Raw genomic sequence first — 27947 nt, 5'->3', positions numbered from 1 at the left:
CATTCCTTCTCTCTCTCCTTCCTCTTGTATATAGGAAATGCACCCCGAAGTCTGCCACCTTTGTCCTATTTACAGGTGCCATCCTCCATACTTCTCAACACTCATCTTTCCTGACGTTTCCTCACCCAAAGTCTGGAGCAGAGACTGTGCTCCAGAGTGGATACCTTTATGCTTCTTCTTTCTCTGTCGAAAGGTCCTTTTGTGGTCTTATCTTCGAGATAGGGTTTGCGAGTTCTGTCCCTTTTTTTAATATGTTTTTATTGATTTCAGAGAGAGGAAGGGAGAGGGAGAGAAACATCAATGATGAGAGAGTCATGGACTGGCTGCCTCCTGCATGCCCCCCACTGGGGGTCGAGCCTGCAGCCCGGGCATGTGCCCTGATGGGGAATCGAACTGTGACCTCCTGGTTCATAGGTCGATGCTCAACCGCTGAGCCACGCCAGCCGAGCTCTCTGTGTTTTATAAATGATTTGCTCTATCTCTAAACCATCACATTTCCATTTCAGGCAAAGCAACTCAAAGTTGAAGAAATGAAATATCCAAGGAGAGCCACGTTGTGCTTCGTGATCCTTGTGATGTATTCTTCCCGAGTTACAATGACCTTGGATTTAGAGTCTATTGTTCATCCTCTGGTGAGTAAATCCACGGCTGCTGTATTTTACCTTGTCCCATTTTTCCGATTTCCTGGGAAGATCACAGACGGAAATTGCTTTAAAAATTTTTAAAGGCCTTTGAGAAAATGTTGTAAATGGGGGTAGGGAGTGATAAACCCGTAGTAGTGTGTCTACTGGGTTACAACTTGTCTTGCTCTGAAATCAAAGGAACACCCCCAGGCTTCCCTCCTTAACTAAACTGCCACCTCTAGGCCTGAAGCTCTACTCCGTGAAACTGACAGCAATGGCAGTAAGGTTGGTTTTGAGGATTGAGAATGACAGGTGTTCTCAAAGGATTCATTTTAACTTAAGCATCAGACTAGAACACATTTCAAAAGGTGTTAATTGTGTGTGATAATCACAGATTGATATAGCAGAAGGGGCCTTAAATATCATCTAATCTTTTTGTTGACAAATTATCCAGGTCGTTTTGTCTTTGGGAAGTTAATGGGAGTTTACCTTAACTCCTTAACTAAAGGGGTGATAAGTACTCCCTTATTATTATTATTTTTTGGATATTATTGGATTATTCCTTCCTTAGCCTACTCCATGTGCCAGAGACAGCATTAGGGGTTATGAAATCTTGAGAAACTGATGTAATTCTCTCTGTGTCTCGGTTTCTTCCTCTGTAAAACAATGATAAGAATTGTTCTGATTTCCTATGATTTCTGTGAGAATTAAATTAGTTCTAAGCTGCCCCAGAACTGGGCCTGGCACACATTAAATGCTATAGCACGGTTTGCTACTGCTATTTCTCCTGCCGTAATGTTTTGTTCCGCTGATTATTTAAGTACATATTTTATTTAGTCTGTCACCATTGTTCTGGCTTCATTGGTTGGTTTAGCATAGGAATGTCTCTTTTTGCTGTGTTTTGCACTTTTTAGTTTTAATTCTAATTCATTGTCTTCTTTCCAATTGTCAAACCTGTTTTCATATTTTTGTTTGCCTAATCTTTGTCCCTTATTTTTTGTTTAGTCTTTAATATATCACTTTGCTTTAATAGTCCTATTATAAACAGCATGTGTTTAAGACTTTTTTTTCTTTTAAGTCAAATCTGAGTAAATTTGACTTTGTGGAGTATAATTTATTCACATTAATGGCATATTTAAAATGCTTTCAGGTTTTGTTTTTTCACTTTATGCACTTCTTATTTTCTGTTTTCGTGTCTTTCATGGTTTCACCTAGGTTTTCTTTGTCTTTTTCTTTATATCTCTCATGACTTGGGCAGTAAACTTTGTGTGTCTCTTCTTCCAAACTCCGGTGTGCATTGTGTAACCTGGGCAATCATGTGCAGCAGTGTGCTCATATAGAGAGGAGGGAGATGCTTACGTTTCCCGTGGATTCACAGGGCCATTGCAGAGCTCTAGTTACCCCAGCCATGAGAGGGGAAAGCCAGAGAGCGAGGGGATCGCAGCAATGGGGTTAGTTTACCTCTGCTCCGTGTCCTAGTGTTCACTGCTGCAGCAGTGCCCTCCCACTGTGCCAGGTTGGCCCTCATCGCAGTGGCCCTAACTAAGCCTCTCCATCTGCCTGGTGGCACAGGCTGTCAGGAGAGCAGCCCCAGACCTCCCAGAGCTGTTAGGAGAATTTGAACTTGATCTTCCTGGAAGGTCACCCACCCCAAAGAGTCCCACTTTTTCTCCCCTGATCTGCATTCGAGATATAATATCTTCATACAGCCCAAAGGCCAAAGACGCCCATTGGAGAGGTGCACTTGAGCCCTGCATATGAGCTTACACTGCCCTAAGCTGCCACCCAGCCTCCACGGCTGACTTTCTATCATGTTAGATGCAACACATGGTGATGACCTTTTTTTTTTTAAATTGTAGCTTTTTAAATAAAATTTACATTTTGACTATTTTTAAATGTGTATTTCAGTACTGTAAGTATATTCACATTGTCATGCAACCGATCTGCAGAATTTTTTTATCTTGCCAAACTGAAAATCTACACCTATTAAACAGCAACTCCCCATTTCCCCCTCCTCCCAGCACCTGGCAGCCACTGTTCTACTTCCTGTCTGTATAATTTTGACTATTCTAAATACTTCATGTAAGTGGAATTGCACAGTATTTGTCTTTTGGTGACTGGCTTATTTCACTTAGCATATTGTCCTAAGAATGTATCTGTGAGGTAGTATTCGTCAGAATTTCCTTCCTTTCTTGGGACTGAATAATGATCCATTGTATATATATATCCTACGTTTTCTTTCCTCATGTATCCATCAATGGGCACTTGGGGTGCTCTCACCTCTTGGTTATTGTGAATAAAGCTGCTGTGAACATGGGTGTGCACATACGGGGTGATGGGCTGTTGAAGTGTGATCACATATCTTCTCAAACTTCGATGTGTGCATGAATCCACCTGGGGCTTCTTAAACTGCAGATTTCAACTCAGGAAGTCTGGGCTGGGGTCCTGGATGTTGTATTTCTAACAAGTTGCCCTCATTCCTGTTCCAAAGACCATACTTTCAGCAGTACAGCTGTAGATTCTCAACTGTGGCTTCAGCCCTGAGTCTGACCCTCACTAGCTTTGGAAACATTCACATTTCTATATCTCCCTTAACCTTTCCCTCTAAAAAATGTATGAAAATAAATAGTATCTCCCCATCAGTTGGTCGGGAGGATTACATGTTCTCACACAGAGCAAGTATTTAAGATCTAGTAGTCATTTTGACTATTCTAGCACAAATAAGTCTGTGTTAATAGGCCTCCGTGAGGAGACGGTCCAACAGGACTCTGGCTGAGACAATATTTAACATGGAGGCAAAGATCTTAAATCTCGGATTCCAGATCAAGGCAAAGAGGAGTGAGTGACAGGGCCTTTATGAGGAGGGGTGAGATCTGGCGACAACTGGGACCTTTGAGGACCACCTTGTCATCAGGTTCCATGGGAATTTTCTTTTCTACCCATAAAATACCATGTCTCATTCCTGACTGACTGTCCATGCCCTCTTCAGGCCACTGCCCCCACCACCATGGTTATTTGTGAAGTCATCATGTCCAATAGGTGGGGTGTTTCCTGGAATCAGTGACCTTGTGTCTTTTGGCTGAAGCTTGGCCATCAGGAAATCCCCTCTGGGGAGCTGGCCATTGTCACTCAGACACCCATCTGGGTACTTCTTCATGGGCAAGCGAGGGAGGCCCGGCTGGAGGCTCTGTGATCTTGTCTGAAGTTAATATTTAGCTGAGCACCGGGAGCCCCTCGCAGGATCTGTGTTCCCTCATGAGATCTCCTCAGCACCCAAAGTTTAAGAAAAAAGGCGAGTTCTGGAGTCTCAGAGGTCCCAGAACTAGGGTGACATGAGGACTCAGGAGGGTGAAGCTGCCCCCCGCCCCCCACAAGCCCCAGGCGTGCTGGACACGGGCACACTCAGGGACTGCGCAGGCAATCGGTGTGCCCCAGCGCATCGTTTCCCACAGTGGAGAGGCTGAGGCTTAGAGGGGGTGCACGGCTTTTCCAAAAAGGAAGAGCGGAGGCGGTGGCATTCAGTTCTTGGTGTGACTCCAGCATTTGCCTTATTGAAGTCCAGGCCCCGTGACTTGGCAGCCAGCTCTCTGTTCCTTCTCAGATCTGGGAGGGCCAAGGGTAGTCACCACCACAACTGGGGAATTCCTCAGAGGTTTTATTGCTTTCTACTGTTTTCCCTCCGTTTTCCCCAATGATTGCAGGGCTCAAATTAAACGTAGGTTATTCTCACAAGAAGTTGTGAGTCCTCATTGGACAGTTGAGAGACAGTAGGTGACAGAGTTGTGGAAGCAGCACTTTGTAAAGATGTCCTCTGAAAGTTCCAGATAATCACCATAGAGATTCAGGGAATAGTTAAGAAGCAGCGTGTCTCAAAGGATGGCCTCCCATTAAGGGATGTGCTGGTTAAAAAGGCAGGTTTCTCCTCACGCCCTCCCAGACCTGCCAAGTCAGATTGCAGGGAGGACAGGCGAGTTACCCTCATGCTCACAAAGATTTCAAATACTTGGCTCGAGAAAATGGAAATGTATCTTAATTTTAGCATGCAACTGCCAGCAGCAAGTCCTCAATTCGTTAGCCCCACTGAAAAATGGAGAAAATAAAATCTCGACCTGGGAGAGCTGACCAAAGTGAGTGGTCACCTACTCCCAGGCTGAGTCCCCCAACCGCAGCCCGTGAAGAGTAGACAGAGAAAGCTTCCGATGGCTCCCCGCTCCCCACCTCAGGCCCCAGCGAGGATGAGGCAGGAATGTAGCGGAAGACCCTTCCCCTCCGCCTGGGCGCAGAGCCAAAGCAGGCTCCGGGGGAAGCTGGGCAGGAACCAGCCCTGGGTGTTGACTTTGCTCCTTCTGGGTTGGTTCCTGCATATTTCGGTACAGCTGAAATAACCTCACTGCAAACAAATAGCAACTGAGCTTTTGAAATTCCAGTCTTCACCCATCACTGCTCTATTCATTCTTCAAGAACATTTATGAACTGTCAGGTACACAGGTATTTTAGGTTGTCTTGAGATTTAAATTAGTTGGCACACATCAAGTACTTAGCAGTATCAGGCACAGGGTGTTGAATACATTTTAGGAATTATTACTTTTGTTATTGTTGTGATGTGAGATAACTAGAAAATAATAGTAAACACAACAGATAGCAGGATGAGCTCTGCCTCAGGTGAGGTTCATAGGTGTGTAGAGTTCATGGTAAAGGACCCAACTCTGTGAGCAGGAGTTATCTGGGGAGACTTCATAAAGGTAGGGCTTTTCTATTGAACCCTGAAGGGAGTTTGGATTAGGAAGTAGATCACAGAAAAACTCCCCTGGAGGCAGGCATGAGCTGGGAGGCCTGTTTCAGATCACAGTGTGGTTACCAGCTATGGAGCTGGCAGTGATCCCAACAGCAAAGCCAATCAATGTCAGTTCTTAAACAAGAAGCCACATGATGACAGGGGGTGAGCTTTATAAAGATGCAGCAAGAGGCAGTGTGCAGAAAGATGGTTCCATGTGAATGAATGGTGCCCCTAGAACAATGTGAAGCCCTGTCTCAGAATAGCATTTACTATGTCACCAAGACTAGTTTCAGTGCTTTACATTTATTAAGCATTTGACAACCTCCTGAGGCAAGCCATTTTTATCCCTATATTATAGGCGAGTACTGAGGCACAGAGAGGTTAAGTAACTTGCCCAAGGTCACGCAGCCATTTTATGACAGGGCTCAGATTTGAATTCAATGTCTGCAGAGTCCTTGTTATTAACTATTGTACTATATGATATAACTAATGTTTATTAAAAGCTTATTATGTGCCACATTGCAGTTTGCTTAATTCTCATAACATTTTCATAAGGTCAATGCCATTATTATTCCATTTTACAGAAAAGAAAACTGAGGCTCAGAGAGGATAAGTAAATTCCTCAAGGTCACATAGCTAATAAGTGGCACGGTCTTGTACCCAAGCATCTGTCTCTAGAACTGGCTCTCAGGCCCCCTGCCACAGAAAGCAACCATTGGAAGAAAAAGGACCCAGGAAGGAGAAAATAATTTCTAAGTGTGAACAATCTAAATGGTTTTAATGCTGCAGAACTACTGGTGTGGGGACAAATGAGTGCCAAGAAGAGGTCGTGAGACTTGTCGAAAAGGTCACTGGAGTGAGTCAGGGTTCCAGTTGTGGGCAGAGAGCACGAATTGAGAACATCATAATTTATACTTCTTGACAGGACTCAAACTGCAGGAACTCTGAGAAACTCAGATACCGTGATTTCTTCCGCTCCAGGATCTAGAGACTGGTTTATAAAAAGTGAATTCCCAGGTCACAGAGTTGACATCAAGTCACTTTCCCCACCACTGAGTTGCTGTTTCCCCTGCACCCACTGGGCGTGAGACTCAGCTCTAACATTTTGGGGCATGTGAGCAGAAGGCCATAGTGGAAAGACATCTCTACCACTAACTGACGATTTTCTAAACTGTTCTTTCAGAATCTCCGTGAACATGAACTAGAAGGGGAGGAGCCACTAAGGCAGAAACGAGCGGGTATGTAAACTCTTTGCTTGTCAGGCACTTCTAGTGAGTTGATCAAATGACATTTGCTCAAACTGCTCAAAACACTGTGATCCACGTAATTCAGTCTCAATATCTGGAAGTAATTACAAAGGAACTCCATTCTCTACTCTATCAGATGGCATTGAATGACTCTTAGCAACATTACAATCCCCCTTTCCTCTCCCTTCATGTGTACAGGTCTCCTCAGCTGCCTTCCACCACCAAAAATCCCGTGTCTCTATTCTCCATCAGCACCTTTCCTCTTGCCTTTTTTTTTTTTAACCTCTTCTGTTCTCACTTATCACTTTATTTTGTGTATCAACTCAGCCACTAGACTCAAGTCCTTCCCCTGTCTCCCACTCTGATTTCCCCACTATATTTTAAAAAGTGATCCAGAAAACAGAGGGCTCTGCCCTTTGCAAGGTTGAAGGCAGGTGAGAGCTGTGAACACGCATGTGGACAATGATCCTTGGGGTCCCGTTCCACATGCAGGACCCGGGCAGGTGTCAGCATATGTCTGCAGGCTGGTTTTTCCCAGGACCAGATTCTCCTACTTCTCTCATAGGAACCTTTCAGTGGTTTTATTTCCTTGCGTAAAATTCTTCATGGGGTCCCAATTGCCTTGAGGGTAAAACCCAATCACCTGCTTGAGTCCTACGGGACCCTGCATGCTTTTCCCACATGTTCTATTTCTGTTCCCTTTCGCACAGCCGGTGCCCTGCCCACCATCCCCCTTTGCCTGTCTAGGGGACTCTGACTTAAGTCTCACTTCACACGGGCTCCTGCCATGTAAGGCCTTCCATAGACTCCCCAGACAGGGTGGGGCTGCTTTTCTGGGTTCCCATTGCCCTTGATGCATTCCATAGCGAGACAGCGTCCCAGTGCATTGTAATTCTTTTGCTTCCTGTTTGTCATCCCCAGTAGACATGAGCTCCCTTAACTCTTCCTCTCTGTAGCCTGGCTGCTGGCCCGGTCTCTCAATAGATGAGTGAACAAATGAAGAGAGGACATGTCTCTGTCATAGCTGTCCCTCTGTGAGTTCAGAGGGTGCATTCCTATTATTGAGAGTCTGCTGGCCTCGTGGCTGTAACAACTGTGTAGAAGGTAAAACTTAACTGCAGCATTGTGATTGGATCGTTTCCCAGGCGTGTTGTGACTTGGTCTACTCGCTCCCGTGGTCTGAAAGACATGCTGGGCTGCCAAAGGGAGCAGCTTGCCCCGAGGTGAGGGGAGACGGGCCTGGTAGAGCCCCTCCCAGGGCAGCAACCAGACCCCACTGCTGTGAAACGAGAACTTGACCACATTTTATTAAGCTCTCAAAAGCCTCATTGGAGGGTCATCCCACTGATTATTTTCTTTTCCTTCCCTTCCTTTTCTTATCCTTTTTCTTTGCCTTTCTCTTCTCTTTCTGCTTCTGTCTTAGCCTTGTTCTCTGTCCCTGAGGGCCCCTCACGCCCCTTTTCTTCCCTCCTTGCTTAAAGTGGTCTGTATCAGGCCCTTTCTGCTCTTTAAAAAGAGCATCGTTACGTCTACCCCCCCCCTTCCTGCACCCTGTGTCAGGAACAGGGACAGGGGTGTCCCTGTGCAGCATTTCGAAAGGCTTTTCTTTTTAAAATCAAGGCCTTGGAGGGTGAGTCGCAGCCCCAGGTTTCTGCCAGCTCCTTCTGGGGCTCAGGCTGCCCGCTTCCTCAGGGCAGGTGGCAACGCCTTCCTGAGCTTCCGAGGCAGGCTGTTCATGACCCAGGGCAACAGGTGGGAGGGGAGCCCTCGGGGAGGCAACACTTCCACAGCTAAGGGCTCGGCATTCCAGAATTTTCCCAGGCGCGCTTTCATTGCAAGCAATCATCATGATGGTGAACCGCCGTGAAAGCCTCTTTTCCAGTTATTGTGTGTGGGCCTCTGTGCTCTTGCACCTCCACAGTCATTTGGGATGTGTTAATCACTCAACCTGCCATCTGCAGAAGATGGATTGGCCCCGGCACTTTTACTAAATCACTGAAGTAAGAAATGGCCATGGAGAGGCCCGGGCGCTTAGGCCGCAGGTACTCGGAACGGGAATTGCAATTAAGAGCGTCAGTCCCCAGGAAGACTATGAGAGGCGGCAACAGAGGGTGACACGCAGCACATGCTCCACGAAGGTGTCTGTTCTGCTTGGTGTGTTAAGTAAGGGGGGTGATAGCCCTGGGCTCCGATTTGCAGAGTGGTCTTCTCTTTCACATATACCCGCAGCTCCCCTTCTGGAGCCTTAACGACAAAATTTCAAGCAGTGGTTCTGAGAGAAAGAGAATTCTCAAAGGAGTTTTCTTTTGAGACACTGGACCAAGTCTGTAGGGTTTGGGGTAGAATTGTCTTTAAAGGTAGGACCAATGCTCATATTTATTCTCAGAACCCACTATGGATTTCTTCCTAAGTCACTTGGCTCAGTTATATAGCTTCTTAGGCCCTTGATATATATTTACATCTGTGTATATACTACATATATGTACATATAGATACACACACACACATATATCATATCTATCACACAAAATCACATATATACATATAGATATATATCAAATAATGTTTACATATACAGTACATATATGTATCACATATATATCACACTCACACACACATGTTATCACATTACAGGGTTGTAGAGAGAATTAAATAATATTGTGTACATATTAGTTTTTAAAATGTTAATGGGGTTGTCTGGGGGTTATTTGTTTCTGTTTGTTTTAATAATTTTTAAATTAAAAACAAAGTCAATTGATTTATTTGTAAAAATAATACTGTATTAAAAAGAGCCTGAAATATCCGTAGTACAGAGAAGGTTCCACGTAACCACTGATGGCAGGAGGGTGGGTGCCATCATTTAGGAAGGAGCATTTTAAGAAAAGTTTCAAAACTCTGCTGGGGAAGAGAAGCCTGCCCAGAAGCCCAGAGGTCGGGGCAGGAATAAGTGTGGATCTGCCTATGTAGGGAGCAGAGGGAAATAAGAGCCAGTGGAAGCATCCAGAATTAGGTCGTGATGACACCAGAAAGTAGATTCTAGACTGGCTGAGAGGCCGGCACAGAGAAGGGACTGATAGAAGCCATCTGAAGTGAAAGTTAGCCAGATGGTTTGGCTGAGTGCATTATGTGAGGAGGTTAGGGCCTGGAGACCAGCGAGGAGGCTCAGGAAAGGAACAAAGGAAACACGAATGGCATTTTGAGAAGTGCGTCAAAGGGACCTGGACCCAGACCTGATGTGGGGGTGAGGGGCAGTGATGGTCCACGTGACATTCCAGGAGAGCACGAACCTGGGTGGCTGGGGGATGTGGAGGCCATAGGTAGAAACCGGAGTTGGGATGAAAATCGTATTTTGGAGGTTTGCCAATAAGCTTGAAATTTAGTCTTAAGGGTAATCTTCATAGGGAACTGAAAGTCAAAGTTACTGGTGAGAAGTCACACAAATATGTCTCCTTGTGAAGTTGTCCCCACCAGGTTTCTAAGCTTGACTGGGAATGTGTCTTCGGCCCTGGGCTGAAGAGTCCCCATTGGTTTTAATTCAGCTTCCAAAGGAAGGATGGATAGGAGACACCATTTCAACAAAGAAGATCCAGGATGTCCTAACCCTGTGCTGGAGGTGCTTACGTTTCCACACCTACTTAGAGCGAGGCTCCTACCAAGTTGGGTTGCTGGCTGTTTGGCCGCCCTTGCGGCTAGAGTGGGCTGGCCCTTTTTGATCTGGGTCCAGGAGATGCTATACATTTTCCAGGCTGAGAAACAGATTTGAGGGTTTTCATGGCTTTAATCTCTCTTGTAATAACATGTGACATTTAGTGCTCCAAGCAGGCCATGGTGGTGGCAGAGCAAGATGAGAGGGCTGGATGCTCTTGGTGTGGTGTTTGAGTTTGGTTTCAGGGCTGACCTTTAATATTGGGAGTGCTTTTTTCATTTAATTTCTGGTTATTGTTGTTTGTTTGTTTGTTTAACCCTCTCAAAGGTGAGACCTGATAGAAAGAGCAAATTTTTCTTGACCTACCAGCATGCTCCAACCTAGTGATTCATACTGGCCAGGGCTCATTACATTTTTTTATGATCAGTATTATTTCTACCTGCTATTTTAAAATGGATGCTATAAGCCAGAAAGTTTTCTAGGAGTCTGCATACAGTATCCCAATTCCTTAACAACAACTCTGCAGAGGAAATATACCCCTGATTTACAGATGAGCAAAGTGTGGCTCACAGAAGTTAATGTCTGCCCAGATAAGAAGGCTCTCGCTGGTTCTAAGTCCACTCTCACCGTTAAGAGTCATAGCTCTCAACATATGTTTCTGGCCTGTGAGATTCCATTCCATGATTCTTGGAACTGCTTTGTAGAGCAAGGAGCAGTGGCACCACTGTCTTCATCGTACTTGGGAAAGAACTTTATATGGGGCTGACTTTGATGCTTTGGGTATATGAGGAGTCAGTAGAACTGATTCATTTCCCCAGACTTCACAGCCCAGTGTTAAGACACAGTGCTTCCCCCTCTGTTCCATCCATTCCTGCCAGGGAAGCCACAGCCGGGGTGCTGGTGATTTAGCCCTGTGTGAACAAACCTTTCTAAAACCTAAAGGGAGAATAGGATCCTCTGACTATGATGCTGCCAAATTGCTACCTACTAGAACATGCCAAGAAAACAGAAAAACAAGCAGAAACACAGCTATCTCCTAATATTTACTTGCTATGGAACTATGGGGGAGAAACAGGAGAGCCAAATCCAGTGATAAAGAAGCACTGGCCTCTTTGGTCAGATAAAGCCACACTCAACCTCATTTTTCCTGGGTGAAGTTAGCAACCTTTGTTCTTTTGCAAGTGCGAGATTAATTTATGGATCTACTTAGGCTCCAACTTTTGAGAAGCCATAATTCCTATTAGAGTTGCCAGGCAAAAGAAGCATTGTTTGCTTTAGCAGCTGTGATTGAAACAGAACTGCTTGTTGCAGTTTGTGGCCAACTTTCCAGAAATGTCTCTTTAAGATAAGTGCTGTGTGGTGGGCAGTGATTTCTGGGGAAGGAGAGGGGAAATCCTGATTGGTCTGTGTCTCCTGGGCCTGCTGATAGGCCTCCATCTGTGACATGGGTCATTCCTGGAATGTGCTACCTTCCACTGGGGCATCAGTGAGTTAGAAAAATTCAAACAAACAGCACCAGGGTAAAGGAGCCCGAGAGAAAGAAAACACATTAAACTGTCTGGAGTCAGATGGTCCAGAGGCAGCAGAGGAGTGTGGAAGGGCCTATAAAATAGCCACCCACAGAGAGGTGGGGGAACAGTCCTCTGTCCTGCCTGGTCCCTTGTAACCTGAGGCAGGATAAGAGTATCACTTTCCCAAACTCTGAAGTCCTCAGGTTTGGGGGATGGGAAGGGGCAGGGGTTGGCATTTCTATAGCAAACCATAGGCCTGTCTGAGACTGTGAGCACAGTATGCCTTGTGTCCCTAGCACTGAGCACAGTGCCTGGGAGGTAGGCACTCAATAAATAGTGAAGTTACTTATAAATCAGTAAATCAAAGAACAAACCAATGGAGCAAGGGTTAGTGTCAAAATCCATGAGTGTCAATGGCAGTGGGTCACTGTGTTTTTCCTCACTGTGGATTTCTAAGACATTTATTAGTTGAATCAAACTGAACAAAATTTTAGAGCATTCTTCCATTTATCATTAATAATTTTGCTTTTGAGTTTTATTTCAAAACGTGCTTTGGGAATTGCACACCGTGTTCCAAAAACACATTTAACAATAATGCCTCATATTTTTATGGTACTTTAGGATTTACAAAACGGTCACTTTCATTGTCCCCATCTGTTTGAGTCATGGCAGGGTATGATTAAAATAAAATGGACTTTGGAGTCTGAGACACGTGGCTTCAAATCCCAGCTCTAAGGTTTATTGTCCACATGGTTTCAACCATTTAGACCTCAGTTTTGTCATCTGCAAAATGGGGTTCTGCATACTGTCCTCACGGCCCTGGGACTTCACAGGTAATGGAATTGCACACCGTGCAATTTCAAATGGCAAGTGCTATTATTATTGTTACTTTCATTATGACCACCTGGGATCTATTCGATGTTGCTGAAGAAAGAGATGAGCAAGTTTCGGCTCCCTCAAGGCAAAAGAGGAAAAATAAGAGTAAGTGAGTATGCTTGGAGACTGCACCGCACAATTTTTGCCCCTATAGGAGCACCAGCAGACAGTGCTGAAAACAAAAATCCAAGCAAAAGCTGAAAACAAGCTTACATGCTCATATTGGTTCTCCAAGATCACCTTCTCAGTTTTCTCATTTGAATTAGAATGTTAGATCCCAAACGTGCCTGATCACCAGAAACACCAATGGGAACTGAAGAGAAAAAAAAATACAGATTTCTGGGCCTAACCCATCAAGATTCTACTTTGGCTCATGTGGGCTAAAGCTCCAAAATATCTGTGTGTAGAATTCCTTAGATGTGTATAATCATCAGTCGGGCGAGGACACCACTGGAATAGAGCATTCTCAATGGCAAGCTTATAGCCTTCTGAGTGACTATGGTGTGTTTTTGAGCCTGTTTGGAAGAATTGACCATTTTTAAGGAGATGACGTTTCTGTCTCTATTCAAGATTCCCATCCTTATCAGTCTCTGAGAACTGAACTCCAGCTGAGTGTTACTCTGAAACTCCTTTAGAAGTTATTGAAGAACATAAAAGGTGGATAAAGGAAAGAGGGCCTTAGAGGCTGGTGGTTTTATTAATAGTTGCACAAATACCATCGACTGGAACTCGTTAAAGTCACAGGAACTTTCCTCTTAGTATTTTAAGCTTTTGGCTCAACTCCTTGGAAGATCTCAGCGGAAGAACTAACCGCCTTGGTTTTAGTAGGGAGTGATGACATCCATGAATCACCGTGTGCTTTCCAGGCACACGCTCGTTCTACAATTACATCTGCAAAGAGGACAGAGCGGTGGGCCCAGGGGCGGGTGAGAGACGTGGCCCTCAGGCAGACATTAATGTTATGTTGCGATCAGACGCTGGGATGCAGCAGGCGGATGATGAAGTGGGGGATATGGGATTGTTATAGAGCCTCATTCATCTCAAAGGCAGCTCCGGTCCAGGAAATCCTGTTTACATTCATGGGAGGAGAGCAGACTGGCCACAGCAAAGAGGATCCCGGAGCTAGGAGTCCTCTGGAGGGTGTAAACATCGCTGCATTGCTTTTCAGGAAAAAGATGTGCTCTGAGGCTGGCTTTGTAAATATCAGGCAGCTGCCACACCCTCCTTGCAAATGTTCCCCGTGGGCAGCATACTGTGTCCAGAGTTTGGTTCACATAAATTAAGATAAGTGCTTTCCACCTTCCTCCCCCGCCCCCAGGAAGCTTGCTTTCATCACAAAACCATTTGAGAATCAGAAAAAAAAAAACAACACCAAAAACAGAACACCCAGGAAATTTGAGACAACATAGTATCATGACAGATTGAAATTCTGCATTGGGTTTTAAAGTCACTTGTTCTGTAGAAAATATACTTTTATAAGGATAAAATACACCTTAAGATGCATGCTTAATTTTAAGAAAATCTACACAGACATTTTTACAGTTTGGGTTAATTATATTAAGTTGAATAATGCCAAAAAATGAAATAATTCTTAACAAGGTTGATGAGTTAAACCAACACTCTAAGACATACATAGTTTGCAACTCTAAGTGAACTAACATTACAGTTTTCTACCATAAACATTTATCATTTGGAATTTCCCATAGTAAACTTACTCTATTTTAGGAGTAAGTTCTAGTGTTTCACATAAATAATCCTTGGAACATTGAAAACAAATTTTGCACTATTATGAGAGGCATTCTTTGCCCTTTCAGAAAAAAGACATAGAATTTTAACTCTATGGTAAAATATGCATCTTAGGTCCATATTGTAATTGAATTTTAAGGTAATAGTTTTATAAGTATCCACTTATCTTTTCTTTACTTAACTGACAAAATAAAATAGGCCACAACTTGCCTTCTCAATGTATCTGTAAAAATTTTTCCTAATTTTTGAAGGTTGTTCATTAGCTACTGACCAAGTCCATGGCTTCTGTTCCAGGTATATATTTTGGCCAAGAATGAGCCAAAGATTCCGGCAGTGACAGAGAGGTGGATCTGTGACTCAAATGAGAGAGTTACAGGTTAAACAAGACTTGATTGGACACCCATTTATTATGCGGTGAGCTCCAGGCCAGATGGAGTGAGTAAGGCCATGAGAAATGAAACAGTTCCTGCACTTGAGAGGCTTACAGCTAGTGGGCCAGACATGATGTAATACAGGAAACTGTGAAAGAACATTCAAATATATATATATACTGTCTGCCCCGCCTACAGTGGGCATGTGTTGGGGGGCAGATGCATCTAAAATGATAGTTAGTCAATCAGGCTAGAGACAATTTGGAAAAGCAATGAAGAGCTGAAGATCTCCTTTATTTTACTTTCCAATTTGCCAACTTCGCTTTTGTTGAGTACCTGTCGTGTTCTGGACACTGGAGATACAGACTGAAAACAAAGAGCCACGTCATGTGCATGGGCTAGGAGCAAAAGGAATTAACTGGATGACTTTTCTCAGAGGTCTCAAGGTTGCATAGTCCAGCTCTCAAAATGCACGCATGTCAATTGAATGGTGTTTGAAACATACTGAGTCATCCTGGTGAGTCAGGATGTTTTTTGGCGTTTACTGTCTAGACTGTTGCCAAAGCCTTCGTGCTAGGTCCTTCTGCTTCTTTTCTTGTCCATTATAGTCCATTCCCCACAGGGAGGTCCTTGGCCTTGGACATCAAGAAGAGTGTGGGAATGGAGAGGAAAGACAAGTCCTGGGCTTAGCCTGTGAATTTCTCAAATGGCCAGAGACCACTGCGCCAAGACCAGACAGATCAATTACCTTACGCCTTTAAATAGTAGAGTTGTAGAGAAGAAGCCCCATGAGGGCGACTTGGTGGTGGTTAGTATGCAAACTCATCTTTTCCTCTAAAAAGTTCTGTTAGGAATTCTTAAAAGTGGGTGTATGCAGCGCCCACATGTTCCTGTCACTACCTTTAAGGGCGAAAATATCTACGGTGTTCTCCCTCCACCACCGATGGTAGGTGCTCACAGCCTTCCTATGCTTTCATTTCAGTTGCCACGAGTCATCCTGCAGCTAAAGAGTACACTGTTGATATTGAGATCAGTTTTGAAAATGCCTCCTTCCTGGAGCCGATCAGAGCTTACTTGAACAGCCTCAGTTTTCCAATTCAGGGCAATGACACTGACCAGGCTGCCAACATTTTGAGCATAGAGGTGACAACAGGTGAGTAAAAGACCCATTGCTTTAGAATGGAGGACTGGGCATATCAGGGGGAAGGCTTTCTGAGCTCCTTACAATTAGAGCAAATTATACTTAGTAGGCAAGTGAAATGGCTCAATGGGCCCGATACGTGATTTTATGACTTCATAATGATGTCCCTTCCAGATGATGTCCCTGTTAGTAAACTTGCTGCCAGTTTGCTTATTTTAAATGGTGATCAAATGTTTACTTGTTTGTTCGTTGGTTGTCACAAAAATGGTCCCAAGAGATGGCCATGAAAACTACTGGATCCTTTTACCCTGGGCAGTCAGTGGATATGGAAAGTGCTGGTTCAGGAGCTTGATAAATAGCAAGTTCCCTTCTTTTTGGCATCATAGGTCAGGAAATAGGAACACATGTAAGGCATTCAGCAGGACCTCTAAGGCTATGGAATTGGCCTTTCTGGTCACTGACTCCCTTTCAAGGCTGTGCTAGCTCTCCTGTGTCTCAGGGAACCATCACCTCTATGCCATAGCAGCTGTGAGATGGGACTGCTCCTTGTCCTATAAAAGGTCACTGCTGTGTAAATTGCAAAGCACTGAGATGTTGGGCCTTATTGTTCTAAAATGGTGGCAAGAATAAAATTCTTATTTTTCAAAATCTTTTTGAATTCTCATATTTTAAATATTCTATCACAATGCCAGTTCATGCATCTTAATTTTTAGTTCTTAAAATATATGCTGCTTGAACCTGAAATAGCTGCCTTATAGCTCCCTTTGGATTCCATTTCCCACCAAATCCTACATTAGCATTAATTTCCGTGAGTTGCCACAAGGTTCTCTGACCAAATGCCAGTGTGCGTGGTGAGTCATCCACAATGTTTCTCAAATGTATTTTCGAACATGAAATGCTCTTCTGTAGAACATTTCACAAAACCAGTTACTCTGGAGCAACATAGGAAACACCTTTCTATGTCTCCACTCAGCACAGGTCTGTGTCTAAAACTGTTTTCCCTATTTATGGGGGGAAAATTAATAATTTGATAGATTTTTAGTCAGTTTTGTTTTGCTTTCCAAAATTTTTTAAAATACGTTTTATTGACTTTAGAGAGAGAGGAAGGGAAAGAGAGAGAGGGAAACATCGATGTGAGAGAGAAACATTGATCGGTTGCCTCCCATACACACCCTGACTGAGGAATGAACCTGCGGCCTGGGCATGTGCCCTTGCCGGAAACTGAACCAGCAAACTTTCAGTGCATGGGACAACGCTCAGTCAACTGAGCCACAACACCCACGGCCCCAACATTTTTATATGGAAACCTTTGATATCTATGTGGGTACTAGAAAGGTAATCTAGTCATCCAAATAGCCCACTAAGTATCAAAAAAGTCATTCGTTTATGTTGAACGGGTTGTGCTTGTTAATACTTGAGTTTTGTTGTGAGCTAATGTTATATACACTCAATAGAGACATGTTAACAGTCTCCCTGGTTTATTTTGTTCTATTGGAGGAGGTGTGATTTCAGGCGCTCCACTATTTATGCCATTTTAGAAACTTGTTAACCCAAGTTTACAAATTGGGTTAACAAGTTTACAACTTCAATGAACAAGTTTCTCTTTTAAGATGCAAATGCCCTGGAAAGTTTAATTTGTCCTGCCAGCAAGACTGGTTATTCACACATGTTGAAAGGCTGAAACCTTCCTAATAGCTAACTGAGAGAGCCTCAGGCTCAGGGACCCCAGGACCAGTGGGAAAGGCTGGGGAGAGGTGACATCAGAGAGGAGTGGGTGGGTGAATAATGAAAATTAGATTTACCGACCATGATACTAATACTTAAGCACCCCCAAATCTTCTCCATTCACGTCTTCCCATTCCTCCCCCTGCGCATTCTTCCAACAGCTTACCATATGATCCTTTCAAGAAAGACATTCTTGTTGTTAAGAAAGGCATTTTTAATAATAGCAAAAAAACCTAAGGGCCAGACAGTGTATGTAAAGGACCAAATAATACCTGGAATGAGATAGGTGGTCTGGTGATGGTAGCCTTTGTCACCCTCTTAAAGCACGTTTGTATTTTACATGGGAGTCAAAAGTTCTTCAAATACTATAGCCACGTCCCTCTCAAAAAGTGAACAAACAAAAATAAAACCAAAAAATGCTTTAGCAGAGGGATTTCAGGTCAGTAGGAGATATTTTGACAAAGGAGGTCTTGTTGGCTCCCTTCAAATTCCCTCACCAGTGTGCACCACCCTCACCAGCAGCCTGGATTTCTCTGTTCCTTATACTTCTGCTCAGCTCTCACCAACTTCTGGAGCACAGGTCTGCATCAGTGTCCAAGGACTCACTGGAACTCAGTTGTTTCTCCTACTTCAGGAACGATCATTTGATGGCTTTCCCTTGGGTAGTCACTCTGTTGAGCCTTTGCCCAGGCGCCCATCTGCAGAAAAAACACCTCCCAGTGATATGACTTTGGCCCAGTTTTAGAAACAAATTCAAAGCTCTCTGTTTTCAGAGCATTTTCAACTTCCCCATGGGATCAGACTCTGTTCGGGATGCTCACATTTGACATGGAATGTAAAAGGCACAATTTTACATATAATCTTTATTTGTTATCTATTGCTGCATAACAAATTACCCCAAAACTTAGCATTCAAACAACAAGCATTTATTATGTCACGTAGTTTCTGAAGACCAGAAGTATGGGAGACGTTTAGGAGGCTCTGGCTCAGGGGCCCTTCTGAGGTTGCCATCAAGTCGCCAGCCAGAGGGGCAGTCATCTGAAAGCTCAACTGGAGGTGGACAATTTACTTCCAAGCTCACTCATGTGATTCGTGGCAGGACTCAGCTCCTCACTAGCTGTTGGCTGGAGACCTCAGTTCCTCACTCTGTGGGCCTCACTGTGACATGTTCTCATCTAATGACAGCTGGCTTCCCCCAGAGCAAGGGGAAACAAGAGGACAAAAGAGAGAGCCACCAAAATGAAAGCCACAGTGTCTTTTACAATCTAATTTCAGAAATGATGTTATCATCCTTGCTGTTACAGTCTGTTGGTCACACAGACCAACCCGAATACGATATGAGAGGGAACCGCATAAGGGTGTGAATATCCAGAGGCAGGGGTGGTCAGGGCGCATCTTGGAGGCTGGCTACCCCACACTGTACGTGCAGACATCTGTTTATCACCTTATCATTGGAGGTATCCCCTGGGCTAGCCAGAGTAGTCATCTTTTAGATGTCCATGCCTAATAGCAAGGTGACGCATATGGGAGTCATGAAGTACTATTGAACTTCCCAGAAAAGGGCCACATGGAGTCGAGTTAGTCTATAAATAATACTTGTAGTCTATAAATGCAAAAGTGGTGACTACCTTCTCTCTTCTCACTGTTCTGGCTGACGACAGTCTGCAGACCTACTGGAAATGAAATCTGGTGCTCCTGTGAGACAGGCTACAGGTGGCCTCAGGAACAGTGCCTTCACAATCTCACTTGTCAGGAGCATGACAACTCCCCTGCAGGGCATCGTTGCAATTGCCTTAAAGGACTGCCTCCCAAGGGACCTTTTTGCCAGCTCCAGAAAGGTAAGTAACTGCTCATTAAATGTTCATTAGCTGAGTGGGTATTTGATATCAAATCAAGCAAATGTTTCTCTGTCCCATGTGTACTTAAAGGCTCACGTGAGATTTTTAAATATCACCCCCGTTTTTTTCAGACATAACCCTGAGAATGTCAGTCAGGCTCAATGTGGGCTTTCAAGAAGACCTCAGGAACACTTCCTCTGCCCTCTACAGGTCCTACAAGACTGACTTGGAAAGAGCGGTAGGTTTTGGCCTCAAGAGTCTCTTAACCAAACACTCTTTGGGCTGAACTAAATCTAATGCATTGACTGTGAATAGGTTGCTTGGATCTGTCAGAATTTAAGAATGTGGATGTCAAAATTATTCCTATACTTATGGGATGATGAATTCAAAAGAGCTCAGATCAAACAGTATTCAGGGGATGATTAGACAACATCTTGACCTATAGGTGGGACTCCTTCCCAGGACAGAATCGATTCCAGTAAGATTTGGTGCCATAAACTCACTGAAACCTATTTAGAGGCCCAGGAACTTGATCTAGAAGCACCAGATGGTACATTTCTATTTGTCTTTGCACAGCACATGGATGAAACCCATCTTTTGGGCAGACCAACCCAAGACTGGCATGGAGGGCTCCAAATCACTCTGTGCTCGCTAGCAATCCCTGGGCATTAACACTTAAGACAAATTTAAATTTACTCATGTGAAAATAGAGAATATTCCCTGAGTGTTAACTGTGCCAGACACTTTGTCAATGCTTTACATTGGATGGATTCATCTAAACCTAAATGCTTTACTTGAATTAACTTATTTGGAATAGACCTTCCCAATTGGTAAGGCACAAATGATTACAGGTAGACTGAGATAATGACTTCTGACTCCCTGGGCAGCTGAGCTCCTGCCTCAGGCCAGGAGCAGGTCAGGAGCTGACCTGAGTGTGCCACACAAGCATTACCATTTTCCATTGGTGCAGTGGTAGAGTGCTGATACAGTAGAGCTCTTGGATGTCTGATTTACATATCTGGCATGTAGTTCAGCACAGCATGAGAACCCTCCCCATAATACACAATGACCTGCAAAATCACGTGCTTTTGAGGAAAGAGAGTTACCTATTAATCCTTGGATCCCACTCATTCAGGTACCTGGTACACAGTGCTTTGCACATCACATCTGCCTGTAAATGTGACTTGAATCAAATTGAATTTCCTGTAGGGTTGGTATTCAGAGAAATGAACTGGAGTAAAAACATCATCAAAAACCACATTGGCTCAACCAGTGCCGCAATGTGTTAAGTGAGGCAGGAGGCGGCATGGCAGCCTCCGTAAGAGTGCACCTCGCAGATCTCCAGCTGCCCAGGATGTAACTGACCGAGGGCCCTAGCTGCTGCCTCCGACAGCCACTGCAATGCCTGCTGCTCGCTGCTAATGGATGAGCTCGGCAGGTCTGCATCTTGCAGACATAGGAGGGATTCCCTTGAAGACCTTCTTGAACCTTCTCAGGCTCAGTCTAGGATGATGTCATTCCTCCTGTCTTCCACTTAGGGTCAGATGGCTCTCTCTGCCTTTCTGCTGCCTCCCCCAATAGTCTTCCCTAGTTATTTCCCTGAGTAAATTTTTGTACATTTAATCTGGTGTTTTGTTTTTGGAGAACCCAGACTTTCATAGGCAGATCATAGGTATGACTTCTTCAAATTTCTGCTGATGCTGGTGCTAACAAAACATACAGGAGAAAATTTTATGCAAGGTGATCAAGGAACGTGTGCTTTTTACCCTATTTCTAATCTTCAACATCGATCTCACTGGACCTTGATACATGTCTTGCTTTATTTTCCAGTTCTGGAAAGGTTACAGTATTCTACCAGGCTTCAAATTGGTGACTGTGACAGGGTTCAGGTAAGAATACTGTAATTGGGTCCTTTCTATGCAAAGGCACAGACCAACACATCGGTGAAGGAGGAAAGTTCCATTAAAGAGGCATCATCTGGGACACTCAACAGGGGCAGATTGCCAGGGCCTAAACTAGCTGAAATACTGAGAATTATAGCTCACTCCTTACAGAGGTACCTATTTAGAAGGAAGGTGGAAAAAGACTCATGTTCATTCTATGCACATGACACAATTTTGCAAAGATATGAGATAAGTTTGTAGTTTAGGGAGTTCAGAAATATAAAAGTGAAGTAACATTGCACAATGGTGCCTTTATTCAAGCAAAGTTGGCCAGCCAGGACCACAATTAGGCTCCTGCAATGTGGATGGCACCCCCTAGAGTTGAGCACCCCTGCCGACCTGAGAGGGTTTGCCCAGTTTTTTGTAAAGTTAGTTGCCAATGTTAAAAATTAAGATTGCTCACAGAAACAGTCAGGATTTTGGCTTCACTTGACCTTAAACTTCTTTGGTATCCCTGGGCCAGCATGGCTGTGTGACAAGTCTCTGCATTGTGGCTGCCACCTTATGGCCAGCTTCTGTGATTCTTTCACTCATCTGTCTGGCTAGTTTGTTCATGTATGTTACCGGTCTGCACACATTTGAGTGTGCACACCCCGCCTCAGGCTTTCAGCTGGAGCTTGAAAACATGTTGAGTTCAGTGAACCCTTCCTATTGGTTTTCCCTGCCCCCCATCCAAATAACCCATGAGGATCTAGACTCTTCTAGGTCAGTTACTGCTTTAGTGAATGCGTGGTCTCTGTCCAGGCCTGGAAGCGTTGTTGTGAAGTATGAGATCAGGACTACAACACCATCACCTGGATTACTGCACAGAGCGAATGAGCTGGTAACACAGAACGTCAATCAGACCTACAAAATGGACTATACTTCCTTCCAAGCAGCTACTAGTAGTAAGTAGAGCATTGCTGCATTTTCCTGTGCATAGATTCCATTTGGATATGACAATGATGATGATTTATGCCGAAACCTGCGAGTCCCCAGCATAGAGGTTTAGATGCCATCTCTCTGTCTTAGGCTAGTGCACAGCCTCCCAGCAGGGCTAATATCACTGCAGTTGCGGGAAGAGTTGCAAGAGGAGAGATTTTACGAAGGGACCGCAGAGCCATCTGGATTTATGAATTTTTTTAAATTAACAGGCCCAAAACATTCGCAAAAGTAGAACCAACATTGTGGCAGATGTTGGAACATTCATGAAATGCACTGATATTAGCTAGAGGGACACTGTTATTTTAGAGCAGTAGTTCTCAAAGTGTGGCCCCCAGACCAACAGCATCAGCACCTCTGGGGAACTTGTTAGAAATGCAAATTCTTGGGGCCACCCAGACCAAAAGGCCCAGTCTGTGTTTCAACAAGCCCTCCAGGTGGTTTGATGCATGGGAAACTCTGAGAACCCCTGCTTTGGATCACATCTAACAGTGGTAAGAATCCTGGGATTTTAGATGTTCTCCCACATTTTACAAATGGGGTACAGGGTTGGGATCTGTTGTGTAAGTAGGTGGGTGGACCTTTACTGTTGCTTGAGGGGTAGGAAGGGGAGCCAGGTGGACAGAGATTTGGTGGGCTGGAGTTTGGTCAGCAGATGTCCTGGGTAACTCAGGCCTGTGGTTCCAAAGTAAAGATGATTCCTCTTTGTTTTTGTTTTATTATTATTATTTGTTAATCCTTACAGGAGGATATTTTTTCCATTGATTTTAAAGAGCGTGGAAGGGAGGGAGGAGGAGGAGAGAGAGAGAGAAACATCAATGTGAGACACATCAATCTGTTGCCTCCTGCACACACCCCAACCAGCGCCGGGAACCTGCAGCCGAGGTGCGTGCCCTTGACTGGAATCAAACCTGAGACCCTTTGGTGTGCAGGCAGATGCTCTAACCACTGAGCCACATGGGCCAGGGCAAGGCGGTTCCTCTTTGGAGCAGCGTGGTCCACAACGGGGGAGGACAGTGTGAGGACTGTCTCCCGCACAACTGGGAGACAGCAGTTAGGCCGTGCTCACAGTGGGTTTATGCTCTTCCTCTTTACATTCTCTGCTGGTATTTTTAGACAGCAGATCTTTTAAAAAAATAAAATACTGAAAGGGATGTACACAATGGTAAGAAAGTGCTACACCATAAGCAAGATAAAATAGCAAAATAAAAATTCAGAATAAATAAGACAATAACAAACTGGTGAAAACTGGAAAATGAAAGAAAGGGGAACAGGTGGCCTGAAAGTGTGGACTCACATAGAAGCACTTTTAGCAATGCCACACCTTCACCCCTAATGCCACCCACCAGCCTATGGGCGCTTTGCCCTGAAAATTATTTTTATTTATCATTCTGAGGGATTAGGGGAGTAGTAGTTTCTAGCATAAGTAAGCTTCAATTGTGGTTACTCTTTCCCCCAAATTTCAGTTGCTCTGAGGACAGTCAGACATTTAAGTGAATGAGTACCCAGCAGTTTTGCTGACCGGTGGCTGACCGTCAGTCCATTAATAATGGTGCTGACAGCCCTGCCAGGTGTGGCTCAGCGGATGAGCATTGACCTAGGATCCAGGAGATCGGGGTTCGATTCCAGGTCAGGGCACATGCCCGGGTTGCAGGCTCCATCCCAGGTCAGGGGGCATGTAGGAGGCAGCAGATCAATGACAATTCTCTCATCATTGATGTTTCTATCTCTCTCCCTCTCCCTTCTTCTCCCTGAAATCAATAAAGATATATTTTTAAAAATTAATTAATTTTAAAAAATAATGGCGCTGACGGTATAGTTCACGAAAGTGCTTTAGTGTCCCTGGCTTATTCTTCCAAAGAGCAATGAAGCCACTGGGCCTGGTGCTCGACCCCCCTCTCTGCAGAGGATCTACATCCATCTCCGGCCTTCAAAGGCCAGAGTGTGGGTCTGCGATGAACCCCGCCTTAGACCACTGAACGTGAACTTAGGTCTTGTGCGGTTCCCCGGGGAGCTCAGGCACCGCCCTGCTCTCCATAGCGCTGGTGTTTACCCAGAATCCCAATATTCAAAAAGTTCAAGTGCTGAGTGCTTTTAAAAAAATTATCTTTGAATGGCAGGGGAGTGGAAGAGAACCAGAAGGAAAATGCTGAGTGAATGAGTTGGCAGCAGGAACTTATTTTTAAATCCGTCTTTTTGAAACACAAAAAGCAAGCGGCAACCTTCAGAACAGGTCCATTGGTTTTGTCATATGTTAATCCTCTGGTGATGCTTGACTAATTGGCAGGGTCCCGTAACTAGACACCCCTTTCTTTAATCTCTGCCAATAAATTATTGATCAGTTCTGGACAACCCAACGTTACTGGCAGTTTTACTAGTCGTAGTTATTAGCAACAATAGTGATGAAAAGAGGGCACTATTATTGCATCTTTTCTGTGTTAAGCCCAGTGTGTTCCACATATTTCATCTTCAGATATTTGGAGGTCGGTATTATTATCCTCATTTTACAGATGAGGAAATGGAGGCTTAGAGAGGGTAAGTAATTTGCTCGAGGACACATAGTAACACAAGTTTGTGTGACTTCAAAGCCAGTTCACTACATTAAATATTAGCAGGTGGCCTTGCTTCCTAATGGTTGAACGTGATTTTTTAAAATCTTAGTTTATCAGGAACCTAAAAACAGTGGTAAGAAATATTTAGATACCTTGATATTTTGACAGAAAGCCATACCACCCCCAATTAATTTCATAGGGTTTTAGTTCCATGTTTACGATATGGAGAGGTCTGGGCCGGGCGTGAAGCCCCATGCAAAAGAGGCTCATAGAGCCTCCCTACCCAGCTCCTCCTATTTCCTCACCACATGGACCTCATGAAAGACATAGCACAAGATACAGCCTCGGGGCTGCGGGGGGTGGGGGGTGGGGGTGGGTGTCTACCTGTTATGTAAGCAAGGGAGTTTCCTTAAAAGGACATGCGAAAATAACAAATATTGTGTTTTTATTTCTATCCATGAGATTTCTTAATGCAGTGGTTCTCCAGGGTTTCACTGTGAACACAATAATAATAGCTACTATTCCTCTAAGTCACCTCCCAAGGCAGCTTGTACTGCTTTCCAGACAAGGGAGCTGAGGCTCAGAGCAGCCAAGCAAGTTCTCCAGGGCCACACAGCTACATGGAGCACAGAACCAGGATTCAAACCCAGACCTGTGTGTAAAAAGCTCCCACACTTAAGGGCTTATTTAGTGTTAAAAAAATTATTTCCCAGCTGCCTTTAATACTTAAAACAATTGTTTTCCCATTTCTAAGTCATCAAAGACATGGAAAGGGGCTTTCAGTCAGCATGAGATATTGGGTATCAGTAAGAAGGAGTCGGTTGATGTGATTTGAGTGAACAGCACAGAAACTTGCTGTTTGAGTTAGTTGGCGTGGCTTCTTCACAAACAAATGTTCACCTTTCTGCCAGACTATTTGAAATATTAAGAAAAGCTTTGGGATCCCCATTACTACCATCGAGGGCTCTTAAGTGTGCAGAGACCTCGTGAGAAAACTTGTGAGGTGGCGTCTGGTGAGTAGCATCGGTTGCATTTATTTGCTCGGGAATCCCACTAATTCTCTTCTCTGGGTTTCCAGATGAAACGAAGTTCTCTGTCGAACCTGAAATCATCTTTGAAGGGGATACGGTAACTCTGGTGTGTGAAAACGATGTCCTGTTCTCCAACGTGTCCTGGCACCACGTCGGGAGGCACTCCGACATCCAGAACAGCAGCCGATTCTGGGTGTACACCACCGTGCTCAACAACATGACCTCGGTGTCCCGCCTCATTGTGCACAACATCACTCAGGGTGACGCAGGTGGGTGTCCGCCCCGGAGCTGGTGGGAGGAAGGAATGAAGGGCCCAGAGAGAAGCTGACCCTAGAATGTGTATGTGGTGTTTTCATCTTCAAAAAGAAGTCACTAGGCTTGACTTGTCCAAACTGAAAATTAATCCCATGGCATATCAGCCAAGCCAATTAGTCTTGGGGGACAAATACAGTTTTCCGCATTTACTGAAGCTTATGAGTTGGAGCCTGAGACAAAAAGCAGACTTATGCTCTTAATTTTTAAAATACTTAAAACAGCTTAGTTGAGGTAGAATAGACATGTAATAAACTATGTGTATTTAAAATGTACAATTTAATAAGCTTTGATATATGCATACGTCTGAAACTATGGCCCTAATCAAGATAGTAAACATTTCCATCACCTCCCCTTAAAATTTTCTTGTACTCCATTGTAATCTCTTCTGCCTGTCCCTCCTTGCCCCTCTGCCCAGCAACCACAGAAACACAAGTCTTAACCCTGACATTCTAGGATTTAATAACCCCATTAGAATCCAGAGGTCAACAGGGATTTCTCTGAATGAAGTTGGGTTGCAGACACATGGGTTCTATCATCTTTGTTGATTCTGATTTTGCCACAGAGTTAAGGGGATTGCCTAAATTACCCACAATCTTCTAATTCTCTAAGGCTTTCAATTTTTCCTTTCTGCCCCTCTCAGCTCCACACTTGTCACTTACCAGCAAAGGCTCTGAGATTTCTGTTATTTCCTAGAACATCTGTTTGCTCTTTACTTTGTGGTGCCAGAAATATCTGCATTGCCAGCCGGTGTGGCTCAGTGGTTGATCATGCAGGAGGCAGCCAGTTGATGTTTCTCTCTCATGATGTTTCTATCTCTCTCTTCCTCTCCCTTCCTCTCTCTCTAAAATCAAATAAAAAAACAAAAACAGAAATATCTGCATTGAGCTTCACACTTTCTGAATGTCCCTTTAGGGCTGTTTAGACCAAGTCTCAGATGCTTTTGAAAATGAAATTTCTTGCCTGGCCAAGTGTGGCTCAGCGGTTGAGCTTCGACCTAGGATCCAGGCGATCGGGGTTCAATTCCTGGTCAGGGCACATGCCCGGGTTGTGGGCTCGATCAATGACTCTCTCATCATTGACGTTTCTCTCTCTCTCTCTCCCTCTCCTTTCCTTTCTCTGAAATCAATAAAGATATATTTTTAAAAAAAGGAGAAAAAAAAGAAAATGAAATTTCTTGAAGCACTGTCATGATATGTGAGATGAGGTTGTCATTCTTCTAAGGTGATACATATATATGCTTTTGTGTATTCTATACAGGTGAATATATCTGCAAGCTGACAGTAGATATTTTTGAATATGAGTCCAGAAAAAAAATTAAAGTGATACCCATCCGAATTTTGGCAAACCAAGAAATGAAGGTGACATGTGACAACAGTCCTGTGTCTTTGAACTGCTGCAGTGAGATTGATGTTAACTGGAGTAAAGTGGAATGGAAACAGGAGGGGGAGATAACCATTCCAGGTAAGAATGTTAGATGCCCTTTTGCAAACAGGTTTTTGCCTCTTGGCCAAGTAAATATGGGAGATGCTGTTGGGGGAGGAGGAAATGTGAGATTGCTGGTTTTTTCTCAACTTCAGACTGTGAAAAAGCACTAGGGTTGATGCCAGCTCCAGCTTAGCCATTCTAGAACAAAATTCCAAAAATATATGCATATGCGTGTCATGCTTGGATTGTAAAGATCCTG

At 44.2% G+C, this 27947-nt stretch overlaps 1 protein-coding gene across 1 annotated transcript in view; it reads left to right on the top strand.

Moving 5' to 3' along the window:
* The window catches only part of ADGRF5 (adhesion G protein-coupled receptor F5), a 70358-nt gene that overhangs the window by 15563 nt on the left and 26848 nt on the right, over positions 1-27947 (top strand). Inside the window, exons 2-10 of the mRNA XM_087817437.1 lie at positions 507-632; positions 6584-6638; positions 15780-15950; positions 19325-19501; positions 19633-19739; positions 21332-21390; positions 22189-22331; positions 25996-26217; positions 27521-27724. Coding sequence (XP_087673563.1) covers positions 531-632; positions 6584-6638; positions 15780-15950; positions 19325-19501; positions 19633-19739; positions 21332-21390; positions 22189-22331; positions 25996-26217; positions 27521-27724 — 1240 coding nt within the window. The 5' untranslated portion in view covers positions 507-530. The remainder of the gene's footprint in view (positions 1-506; positions 633-6583; positions 6639-15779; positions 15951-19324; positions 19502-19632; positions 19740-21331; positions 21391-22188; positions 22332-25995; positions 26218-27520; positions 27725-27947) is intronic.

The sequence above is a fragment of the Miniopterus natalensis genome, chromosome 5 (genome assembly GCF_054644295.1).
Source record: "Miniopterus natalensis isolate mMinNat1 chromosome 5, mMinNat1.hap1, whole genome shotgun sequence".
NCBI lineage: Eukaryota > Metazoa > Chordata > Mammalia > Chiroptera > Miniopteridae > Miniopterus > Miniopterus natalensis.
Note: the sequence above shows the minus strand (reverse complement) of the source record. Positions and strands in the feature narration are given on the sequence as shown.